At 40.4% G+C, this 12,717-nt stretch overlaps 1 protein-coding gene across 2 annotated transcripts in view; it reads right to left on the bottom strand.

The window, feature by feature from the left end:
- Positions 1–211: 211 nt before the first annotated feature.
- The window catches only part of LOC141992963 (nardilysin-like), an 84,285-nt gene continuing 71,779 nt past the window's right edge, over positions 212–12,717 (bottom strand). For both annotated transcript variants that reach the window (XM_074962307.1, XM_074962308.1), the window contains exons 22-31: positions 11,040–11,202; positions 9,633–9,664; positions 9,121–9,259; positions 8,458–8,505; positions 7,937–7,989; positions 6,511–6,594; positions 2,682–2,772; positions 2,032–2,148; positions 1,358–1,447; positions 212–531 (exon numbers count right to left, since the gene is read on the bottom strand). In XM_074962307.1, the coding sequence (XP_074818408.1) occupies positions 352–531; positions 1,358–1,447; positions 2,032–2,148; positions 2,682–2,772; positions 6,511–6,594; positions 7,937–7,989; positions 8,458–8,505; positions 9,121–9,259; positions 9,633–9,664; positions 11,040–11,202 (997 nt within the window). In that variant the 3' untranslated portion in view covers positions 212–351. The remainder of the gene's footprint in view (positions 532–1,357; positions 1,448–2,031; positions 2,149–2,681; positions 2,773–6,510; positions 6,595–7,936; positions 7,990–8,457; positions 8,506–9,120; positions 9,260–9,632; positions 9,665–11,039; positions 11,203–12,717) is intronic.

Raw genomic sequence — 12,717 nt, forward strand, 5'->3', positions numbered from 1 at the left:
AAAGACTAGATTATTAATGTTTTAAGTTTACATAGCATGTTGTATTGAACACAATAAGAACACAATAAAAAAAACAAAGGAGGGAAAATGACTTGAAGTATGTTAAGAATGGGGACAGGAGTTATACTTTCCATTAACAACTGTTAAAAATAAATTTGTTTCAGATTTCAGAGGAGGAGTGGGAGAGAGCAAAGTGGATGTGGAATGCTGCAAATCTTCATTAAAATAAGGGAAGAACTCATCTACCACTGCTGAAAATACAAATTCATTAGTGAGGCTAAATGATTCGCTGTGTTCTCAAACTGAAAATTACTTAAACTACACTTAAATGCAGGGGAAAACAACTATAATTTATTTTAATATCTTGTGGTAAGGGAGGAAGTTACGCATTAATGTGAAATTTCTAATGTCCCTGATGTAAGAGGTATTCTTCATATAGGAGGAAGGGGGTAAGAATGTGAGTTGATATATTTCACCAGGTAAGGACTGATGAACATCTGAGTCGCCTTCTTGTTTACCAAATCCAACCACCTGAAAATTCAAAGGCCAGAGGGTTACCAAGAAGACAGTAGAAGTTTGCATGCTTAAAATCTAGACTAAGAGTGAGTCATTTTAAACATATTTTAGCTAAACACTAAGTTTCAATCTGGACTCCATGGACACTCAATAACTATAGCAGTAGAGACCAAATTAAGGGTATGTCTCCGCCGCAATCAGAGGTATGACCACAGCCCATGCAGACATACCTGCGCTAGCGCTGATCTAGCTAACTCAAACAACAAGAACAGTAAAGTCACAGCAGCATGGGATAGCTGATAGCCACTTAAGTCTACACCCAGGGTTCTAGGTGGGTTTGTACAGCCTCTGCTGCCAGTGCTTCACTGTTAACGGTTATTCACACTAGCTAGAGAACAAAACTCGCTCTAGGATGTCTACACTTTGCTGCAGTCACATCTCTGATTCCAGTGTAGACATATCCATAGGCTTTTACTTCTTTCTGCAACTTTCAGAGTTAAGCAATTTATTCCTAATATTATGAAAACTTTATATAGACAAAATTAAGTTTTATTCCTCTCCTCTGATATGGGTTTAAAGCAGTAACAAGAGTTCAGATATTAATAGCTATAGGAATAGATATTTTCAATTCTATCATTTAACTACTTTTTAAAAAGTGAAGGTTGTTCTTTCTGTTAGGGTGCTTCAAAGTGCTGCAAAGATGACTTACATAAGCCTCTTCACAGGAGTCTATTTTAAAAGAAGTTAGTCACAGAATGTGGGAAGGAATAAGGAGGTTACTGTTAAGTCAATGGTGTGAAGCAATCTCACCTAACATCATGATGATTCCAAACGTACTCACATGTATACTGAGTGCTTTCCTCTCTTTGCCTCTATGAGCTTGGAACCAATCAACAAGGTCTGATTTAGTTAGTGATTGTAGTGCTTCAACCTAAAACCCACAAGAGTACACTTTTCAAATGTCCAAATTTCACACACATATCTTTTAAAAGCACCCTAATCCCCACAGTTGAACAGTATTTTGAACATCTCTACAAGTCTTCTGCCCTTGTCCTCCAGTTCATCCCAGAACAAACACTTGTAGCAAAATTTTAAATCCTGAAAGCAGCAGTTAGTGACAGAAACACTTGTTGATGCTTATGAAATGGAATTGCTAGAAGTTTCTATGAATTCTGAAGATCAGGTTTGAGTTGTAACTACTATTCATCTTGACACACTTAAGATAAAGATTTCTTTATACAGATCTCTCCAGGTCAGAATGCATTCAGATGTTGAGGTACTGACTCCACCCTCCAGGGCTCCATATTAATTCCTAATACTAGGTCACTGTATTGACAAGAGGTTAAACTTTCTATTCAAGAAGCAATATTCAGTATTGGCGTAAGCCTGGCCCCAGTAAAGTCAGCGAGAATTTGCCATTGACTTTAACTGAGCCAGAATTTCACTCTATATTTCAAATATAAGTATCTAGTGAGACATAGTAAGACAATAACAGTTTTAAGTTTCATTCACTACCTCATAGGCAAGTCTGTCAAAAAGATACTGCTGAGACATTACTTCATTCCAATTTCTATCCACCTCTTCTCCAAGATAGGAATCTTCACATTTTTTAATATGTATTAGAGCACTGACCTGTAAAAACACACTGATTATTATTACTCTTACACAGAAGGCACCATATCAGGAAAGGGGTGGAATTCTGCTTCAAAAGGGTTTAGCTAGCTCAGGCTGCTGTGTATCATATGATTCAAAGCAAAGGTTGAACTTGTGTTAAATGCAACTGTCGGCCTCTAAGGTAACATTTGCTTTGGGTACTGAAATACTACTAGTCCTGGCGTCCACTGAACAAGGCTGCATGTGTCCCCTGAGCTCATCAGGAGCCTTCCAGAAAAACAAGAATCCAATCTCAGGAAGGGAAGAGTCCAAAGCCAAAAAAGGAAAAAAATCGAAGTGCCCTGTCCTTAGTTCAGCGCCAATTTCAGAAAATGCTACTGTGTACTGCAGCCCATGCCAGGAAGCATGACCACGGAGCAGATCCAGCACCAGTATCTGATCACTTCCACTTTCTCCCTCTCCAAAGATCTTGCATGTTCTGTTTTTAACAATATGGGAATGATCAGAGACATTCTTATGAGGCTATGTTTGGGCTGCTTTTCCAGTTTTACCTGAGTCCTGAATGCTTTTTCAGTTAGAAGCCTCATTTTCCCCTCAAAGTACAAAAGAAATTCTTCTATTTTCTTGTCAACTAATTCAGAGCTGAAAGGAATAAGGGAAATGTTAGGAACCATATGAATAACATTAGCAGAATTTAATAAATAAGTGGGGTGAAATCAATAGTTTTAAATCTGGAGCTAAGAACATGCTTTGCTGTTTGCAAAAGTGAGTCCTTCATTATCCTAAGGAGAAACTAAACAAGAAGGGATGAGGAAAAACAAGATTTTTGAGAAGCATGGAAAGCCCACAGAACATAACCTGTTTGCTCAGGAGCATACAAAGGGAAGACACTGTCAGTTTCAATTTTTAACCTTTCCCTGTCCTAAGAAATAAGGTAACTTGACAAATAAAACTAGCCAGTCCTTTCATATAAGGCCACTAAAGATTTATATGCAGGAAGCCAATACTACTTCTACGTCTTTTAATCCTGATAGGTAATGGCATGGCAGAAATTTTGCAAGCAAGTAGTTCTAAGCCATCGAGAAAGCATGAGCCTGGGTCCCAGACACAAGCTAAAGGACTGTAGGGAAGCAAGTGTGATATAGGTGTGAACACTGTTTAAACAAGTGTTTCCCAACTGCTATGTCCACTGGGCTGACATTTCCAAGGAAAAAACATGCAGCAACTTGGAGGGGTGCACAGACAAAGAAAAGAAGGCTATATATTATTATTGTTTCCAGATTGCCTGCTTCTGTTTTGTTAAAAATTAATGATCAGCAATAAATCTATTTAAAATCAGTGATAAGATGTTGAATCAAACCAGTTTATCATGAACTCTGAGTTTAAGATAAAATAGCATTTGAAAGGGCCATTCACTTAGATCGTTGAAAACTGAGATGGGTTTTACTGGCCTATGAAAAGTAAGTCAAGTATCATTTAATATACAGTAGTCTAATGTTCTTGTGTGTGTCATAAAACATTAGAAATGCTGTGCCGTGTGACACTGAAATAGAGAAAAGGAGGAGTGTTCTCAAAAGTGATGATCTTGAAAAGTGAGTGGGGGAAGCAGTTTGCCAAGCCCCCTCATGAGGGAACACCTTACACTGCACTTTATCACTGACCACCCATCAGGATTTCAGAGGGAGAGTCCCCACAATGCCCCTAGGGACTATGGGTAGACGAAAAGGGAACCCTGACCTTTCCCCCTCCATCTGAGCTCTTTGTAGCATTAGAGCCTAAGATTAAAACTGTATGTGGAAAGTATGAGTCATGGCTGTAATTACACAGAATCTACTAAAGAAGTGCACCCTATGTAGCTAACTGAATACCACACATGCATACAGCTTCAGAGAGAAGGCATGCAAGAGTCATCTTTGAAGCACCCTAGCAGAGTGGACAATAAAAATCAAAGGTGAAATAAACCCAGCAAAAAGATTAAAATGCTTCACTCAGTTCAGTGGTAAATGAAGTTGGAGGCAGTATAAGCACATCATTGTTGTCTTAAATAGACCACAATGTGTGGCATGAAAAGACCACCACTGGTTGATCAGATTCACACATGCTCAAAATTTTCACCATTAATCACTAATTTCTTAAAACGTCAGTAAATTCTCTATCAAATAAGGTTGATATGTTAAAACTATACATATGTCATGAAGCTTATAGGGGCATTTTACACGCTCGAAAATAAGAAGTCACCTAACTTAAATGGAGAGTCTGTGGTGTGATACTTGTAATATGGACATCAGACTCTTCTCCTAAACAGATTGGCAAATGAGAAGAACCACCCAGGACCAGCTCTATTGTGTGAGAGCCATGAGGACACTTTTCAGTGCAGGCAAACTGTATTACACAGGTTTCAGAGTAACAGCCGTGTTAGTCTGTATTTGCAAAAAGAAAAGGAGTACTTGTGGCACCTTAGAGACAAATAAATTGGTTAGACTCTAAGGTGCCACAAGTACTCCTTTTCTTTTTGTATTACACAGTTCAGCCACTAGGTGGTGCAATGGACAGATTGGAAGTAACATCTAGCAAGATTTTACTTTGCAACCAAACTCCACAAGGAAACTGGAGACATACAGACATGCTCTTTAATTTATGCTATGGAGAAGCATATCTTTAAATATTTTACATTTACTGAAGACAGTCACAGAAATTACTATGAAAGGGTTCTATCTTCAATGCATACTTTATACCTCAGAGAAATGTGATTTATAAAAGGGCATGTTTACACCAAAAAATTCAACCACCAGAAGAATCTGCTGACTCTTTTATCACAGCTTTACTTGCATTGACAGAAAACTGATTTTGAGACTGTAAAACATGAAAATATTGGAGATAAATTAGTTACAGGGCTTGCAGATAAAAATCTTTCACAGCAGCTAAAATTAAAAACAGATTTAACCCTACACACAGCTATTCAAATAGCAAACTAGTCTGAGATGATGAAACAGCAAAACCAAGAGCAATTCACCAAACCTAAAAAGCAAGAAACAGCTTAGGAGCTGTAAACAGATGCAGCATAACTCCTGAAAGTAATTATCATAAGACCCCTGAGAATAAAATGGACAAATTCCAAGCTAGCTACAAAGCCTGTCAGCCTAAATGCAGGAGATGTGGAAAAATTCATAGCCCAAGACATGTATTTACAGCCAAAGGTGTAAGATATAATAAATGCACAAAATACAGACATTTTGCAGCTCTTTGCTGCACCAAAGCAGTCAGGGAGTTGACCCATATTACAGACAGACAATCAAGAGTCACTGTTTCTTGGATCTACTTCATGTGATCACACAGAGCCTGCCTGGAGAGTGAAACTGAATATTCATGGAAAGACTATTGACTTTAAAACTGACTCAGGAGCAGATGTGACAGTCGTATCAGAAGAGACTTACCATAGCCTTCAACCCCTCTCAGAGGTGAAATCATCTGAGATCAATAGAGCAAACTTTACAGATGGCAGATGCAGAAAAAGAAGATGATGACTCAAAGACTCCAAACTGACCAGAGACAGTCACTGCAATTAATGGACAGCCAGATGACCAAGCTGTTACACATTTGGGTTGTGTAATTAGAAAACCCATACAATTCAGAAACACTTAACAAAATGATATGTACTGAACTTTAAAGATAGCATGATAGTGTTTATTTTGTAAAATTTTATACATGGTAGGACTGTAAAACTTAAAGAGGGAGATGTAATGGAATGCTAAACTGTACTATACTGTTACCCACAAGGTGGAGCCATGTATAACATATCTTATCTGCACATACAACAGCTCTAACTGGCGGTTCATTAAAGATGTCTTAAAGAAAACACATCTCCTGTATCTCTCTCTGGGATGGAAGCTCTATAACCAGTCCAAGACAGATTGCCACAAGACAGATATCAGTGCTAAAGTACTGTGGAAAAACATCAGGGGTCCTGAAATATTACTTGGCTATATGCTTACAAGGTGGTAGACAGCTACTACTTCAGCTGAGATCTGGAAACTTTAGCTCTGAAAAGCCACAGAAGCCCAAAGGCCCCTGAGATGGAAACACTAACATGCAATTTAACCACTCTTTTAAATTATTAAGAGTAATAAATTCAGTTTAAGGACAGAAGGGACCACCAGAGCATCTAGTCTAACCTCCAGTATATCACAGGACACCAACATCACCCAGCTACACCACACTAACCCCATAACTGGAAGTAAAGCAAAGAATTACAGCCCTCTGGAGATTTAACTATTGTATGCCCCAGGCAGAAAGCAGGAGGAGGAACTGAGGTAAACCAATGCTCGAGGCCTCTGCAATGGCCAGCAATTGATTAAACGAGATATACCCATAAAAACTCACTTGTTCTTAGTTGCTTGTGTGGTTACGGTAACAGAGAACCCAAGAATCCCAGATGTATTTCTACATTTAGGGTACACATGGTAGCTTAAACCAAAAGGAGAAAAAAAAAAAGTTCACAAGTACAAGTCACTTTACATTTACCATCCACAATTACTAAATTAGAATATTCTCAATACATAGATCTAAGATTTTAGCAATGAGGCAGCTATCAATTCAAGATTCCCTCTGAAATAACAAATATCAAATCTTTGCATCAAGTGCCCTTGGCCTTTTCTTGTTCAGCAAACAAGCTAAGGTGAGTACTCGTGTTCTGAGAAATCCTGCACTCCAGCTCTGTGAAATTACAAGAACCCTTATAGTAAAAGCTAAGATTCTGTCATGGGTATTTTTAGTAAAAGTCAGGAACAGGATGTGGGCAATAAACCAAAATTCATGGAAGGCTGTGACCTCTCCCTTCCCTGACTTTTACTAAAAATAACCAGGGTGGGGGAGGACTAACAATCAAGCACTGCCAAAGGGCTGACCTCAGACAGTTGCTCCAGCCCCAGGAGGGCTGACCCAACCCCAGCTGCTGCTTCAGCCCTGGGGACCACTGCTCCAGCAGTCAGCCCACTGGCCAGCTGCTCTGGAAGCCCCAGGGCTGATCGCCAGCCATTGCTCCAGTGGCCCAGGGACTGCCCTCCAGCAATGGCTCCAACCCTGCCACTGCTCCAGCCCCAAGGGGCTGACCCAACCCTGGACACTCCAGCAGCCCTGGGGCTGACAGGTACTCCAGCCCTGCCACTGCTGAAGAAGTCCCATCGGTCCCAGAAAGTCACAGAATCCGTGATCTCCACGACATAATCATACCATTACCTATAGTCCAGGTACTGTGCAGTCAGGGTTATTGGAGCCTCTTAGTTCACAGTAAAGAGCCTAAGTAGAACGGGTTGTAGCTGCAGTTGTGACAGGAGTTAATTCAAGTTCAGCAATCCCCACCCTCTACATATGTGGTCCTGGGAAAGCTACAGTGGTGGCTACTTGGAAGACAGAGTAAAGGCATGTTACTTTTGAGGAAGTCTAGTTCCACAGCCAGAGTCAATGTTGATCACCAAGCTAAACAGATAGTCTTCTGCTTAGTCAAAATTATGTTACCTTCTGGTTATGGACTCTAACCTGGAGGACAAGCCCTTGCTGACAATTATTTTTTCTGATGAGTAACTTGACCAGTTTAGAGGAGCTTTACTGCACATAACCTTGCCATTTTTACATGGCACCAAAGAAACTGGTGGTTTTGGCTTTAGTATGTTACACTGTACTTTCAGCCACACTGTGTCAGGAGTTAGTTATCATGCAGTAGGGAGTTTCCATAGTAACAAAGTACACAGGACTCATCATATATTATAAAGTAGCTGAACAGGAGCTGTACCCAATGCAGTGAACTTACCCAAGGGTTTGCTTGGTTCGTAGGAAGTTGAAGCAAGGCTCCTCCATGTGCATCTGAATACAGCATGAGTTCAGTCAGAAGACATTCATACTTACAGCAACAGATATCCCACAATGGCTGCTTTCACTCAGACTTAGTACCGAAAAATTATCAAAACAAGGAACAATGTAAAACCTAAACCTCAATGAATCCCCTCGCCCCAGAAAGAAATTAGCATGGAGTAAAACTATAACCATGTAACGGGATTACAAGATATCCTGATATTCAGGAAGTTTTATAGGAAGAAAGTTTACTCCACTGAGTTCATGAGTGAAACCACTCATTGGGTTTCCCCAAACACTTATAGGAGAAATAAAAGGCTAATTCAAGTGGGTCACATTTATCATTAAGATCTGTAGTCTCATCTTGACACCAGCCATTGTTTTCATGGCAGACACTGTCATGTATAGGACACAGGTACTCCCTCTATAGACACACATTAATAAACACTCAAGCGTTATTAGGAAATGAACAAAACTTACCACAAGCAGCTCCATAAGGGTGTATTCTCTTAAACTCCTAGCCCCAGACTAAAACCAAAAACATTAATTGAAAACAGTTTAGGGGTTTCTCATGGAGCTAAGAGCTATGGTCCAAGTTACTAGAGGGACCTTTTTGAGAGAGAGAGAGAGAGAGAGAGAGCGAGAGCGCGCCACTCAGAGTGGATTGCACCATTAAGTACATTGCAATTTAAAAAAAGCAATCTGACTTTCTGGCCTCCAATGTGTCCTCAAAGAAGCCCTCTGAGTGGAAGACAAGGGCTGCTCATGGCAAAGGGACAGAATGGGTGAAAACACAAATCTTGAGGTAATCAAAGAATAGGGGGCATCAACAGGCGCAATCTGTGGGAGAAAAGGTGAGGAAGGAAGGCAATATCACGATGGAAATGGATGCAACAGGCCTGCATAAGGCATAACAGATCTAGAATTTTCACAAAATAACACAGACTATAACTTCATTAAGAGTTTTTAGAAACTTGGGCCTTGTTCATGTGTTTATGGGATAACTAGAATTCAAGACATATTCTTAAAATAATGGTTGGAGAATTTTTATGCTGATGGCTTTCCTAATCCAGACTGCACAACAAGTAGCAGCAGTCATCACAAGGAAAATAAATGAGTATACTCAAATGTTTAACACATTACCTGATAATAGACTGTCACTTCAGAGTTGGCATCACCTCTGTTAAGGGTTTTCACCTTGCAGAGTAGGTGTGTGTTTGGCAGGTCTACCACCCGAAATTGAACAGGACATGGGTGTGGCAAGGGAAAGAATTGCAGTTTTCTGAAGGGAGTCCAAACAGCGAAGTGTCAAACACTTGTCCATTCCTTAACCCAAAACAAAGAACCATAATCTTCATAATCTAGGTGCCTCAATACTCAAAACAGCTTCAATCCCCTCCCCCTTCTACAACAAATCTAAAATCACATCCTACTTGAACCACCATCAGATCTGAACACCAAAACCAGAAGATTTCCAGAAAATAGTGACACTATAGTTACTACATTTCTTTTAAAAAAAAAGGAAATTTCAACTGTTTACAACATTCTTCTCCTCTCCACAAAAGAAAAGTAAATGTTAACCAAGACTTATAACTTTGTAATATAATTATAGTTCCCAAGGGTGAAAGGTGAAAGAACCAAAGAGAGATACTCACAGAACAACATAATTCAGAAAATCCTTTGATTCCTAGGAGATAAAACATAAACATAGCTTTATTTAGAAGAATGGGATTATTAGCCCTTTAAGCATCAGCTCCAATACATTCTACATCCATCCAGAAAGGGGCCAGCAAATACAGAACTGTCCAGTCCTCCCCAGCTTCGCCACATAGTACAGCATTTTGGCTAGAGGTTAGTCCAGCAACAAGTCTCTCACTTCCCCTACAAGGTGACAGCATGGTCTCATCTATGTTATTCTGTGGGAAGAAACAGACATCTCCAATCCAGTCTCTTGTTTGGGAGTTTGTAGCCTCTCAACAAGGCCAGTGCAGAAGACAGGAAAGAAGAAAGGAAATGAGAGAAATGATTTACAGAGTCTGCTGAGACTCTAAGCTTCAAGGGATATGCACAAAAGGAGTCAGTGGGAATCTGCGAAAGAGCAGCTTGGGCCCTTGCTGAGGCAGTGCCAACAAACAAGAGAAAAACAGCTGTTTATGGTAAGTGCTGCAGGACCTCGCTGTGCAACTGCAGGGCATCCAGGGTCCTGAAATTCATTTAGCTCACAAACTACAGCACTTAGTGCAAAACATCTCAAACACTCCATAATACCCATCCATCACTAAACCTCAGTTTCTCCTAACAGCCGATGCCCATGTTTGTCATTACAAGAATCCCCACTCCCACCAATATAGGGGTGTATTTCCCAAAAGGCTTGACAATCTAAGGACAAATGTTACCGATCAAGGAAAAACTGATGAACGCAAAGTGAAGACAGCAAATGGGTTCATGCACCATACTCACTGACCACACAACGTTTGTGACACTGCATCAATGGGGCCAAACCCTGTTATATCCATGTTTAAAAAAGCCAGTTAGACTAGATCAGACCTATGGCTGGATCCAGCAGTCCCCAGGAAAAAGCCTTCACTGACTTCAATAGGAGTTTTGTACAAGTAAAGATAACAGAACTGGACCCTAGCAAGGCTTAACATGGTTTGGCTTTGCTACATAGGCTATACCTACATTGGCAGTTTTAGAGAAGTTTTCCACAGTTGTACCAGCACCAGGGGAGCTCCACTGGTAACAAACACTGGGAGCACAAGTGCGAACAGGCTTTGGCCTTTTTTACCACCACGCAGTTTAAAAATTACTGAGCATATTTAAACAACATGGGGGGAAAATCAGCAGTGGCCAGTCTACATTTGCTGTCCCATAGGTTAACAGGGTAAGTTGCACTGGCGTGAGATACCCCTAAAACTTCTAGTATAACAAGCAAAGTTATAGGCTGGCAAAACAGTGTTATAAATGCGGTTTGTGGCAACTGTGTTTGAACAACTTCAAAAAGTGGTGGTTTGACCAATTAATATAGACTTCAAGCTTCAGCTGCTGAGAATAGTACTCACTCTGCTTGTGACATTTCCTTGCACTAGCCCCTCCACATATAGATGTGATTTGAAGCCCTTAACAAAGGATGAGAGGGACTCAGTGTAAAGGCCCTTCATTAATCTCCTGTATCTATCTATCATAGACCACTTGCCATGCTCCAAAATTAAAGAATGCACATCTCTGTAATAAACAACAGAAAAGAATAGTTTTAATTAAGTGTCAATTCAGAATGTGTTGCCCAATAGGGACTTTAAATCCTGAACTACTTCTATCCAAGCTCTGTGACCAGCACAATTTCAGCTAATCCTATCCAGAAATACCAAAGTACTGGTTAATCTGCCCTAGAGCTTCAGTCCTACCTCAGCTCCAAAATGTCTCGGGTAACCTGAGCCCTCAGTGGCACAACTGCTTTGGAATATCCCTGGGGGAAGACTTAAATACTGCTTCCCAGGATAACAACTGTACACTGCTTTTGAATTTTGCCAGGATGTGTCATAACGCAGATTGTTTTTCTTTTCTAGGCCACTTATTTAACTCTGTGGACCTCTATTTCAGACTGCTAGTGTTTTTTAACCCACAATGTTACTCAGCCAGCTATAGGAACTCCACAAAGTGAGCTGTCATCAGAAGCAGAATTGCAGAGTAGCACAGGCTGTTTAAACAACAGAAGAACATATTAATAAAAACATCTTAAATTTTCACTCTATATATTTGAAAACTGAACAGGCAGAGGGTTAATTATAGGGTCCAACCAGTAAGAGCTGAAGCCAACTCTACCTCCCTCCCTCTCCTCCTCCCCCCCCCCCCCAGCATCTCCCAGCAATATCAAGCCTGGAGGAAATAGAAGTGAACCCAAATATGCTATGAGGGCTAATGTGATTCTTGGATGTAGGGAGGAGGTATGAACCATTGATAAGACGATTATTGGAATACTGTGTCCGGTTCTGGTGTCCACACTTCAAAAAGGATGTTCAAAAATCGGAAAGGCAAAGCCAAAGGCAGCAGAGAAGGAACTGAGGGGGGGGGTTGGTTGCACAGCACTATGTAACCGCCTGTGGCAGCACAAGATGGGGACAGCAAATGTACAACCCAACCACGCACTGCTACCACAAATCTCCGATTACAAGTGCAGTGGCACACAATTAACTGTAGCCCCTGAATTTGATATTACTGTGTATGCCCCAGAATTTGACAGTACTATAGTCAGCTATCTTGTGTGTTCAGCCACTGTCAGCTGAAAACCAAACATCAAATAGCTGCATGTTTGCAATTTTTCTATCAGAATGGAAGGTTGGGACAAAAAGTGAAGGTTCCATTAAAATAGAGGGAATGTTTAGACAAAGACCGTGGTTTTAGGTGCCTCTAATTTGGAAGTTTATTGTTGTTATGACTAGAAATGCTTTGATGCTAAGGAGAATAATGAACTGTTATTGTCTGTTACTAGAGAAATTGTTAGACTATTAGAGGCTATTATGAATTATGCACTTTGTCTGGAGAAAATGTATAAAGAGTTTAGTAGAAAGGGTGCTTTGGAGCAGTTCGAGGAAGTTTTCTTTGGGCAAGGATCTGATATCTAAGTTCACCAGCAGCTAGATAGAAGATGGGCCCCCCCCGAAGCCTGGCTGCTGATTCCTCAAAACCATCTCTTGGATTTAAGTAAATAAAAATGTTTTAAGATGCTCTAAACCTACTACA

The sequence above is a fragment of the Natator depressus genome, chromosome 8, assembly GCF_965152275.1.
Source record: "Natator depressus isolate rNatDep1 chromosome 8, rNatDep2.hap1, whole genome shotgun sequence".
NCBI lineage: Eukaryota > Metazoa > Chordata > Testudines > Cheloniidae > Natator > Natator depressus.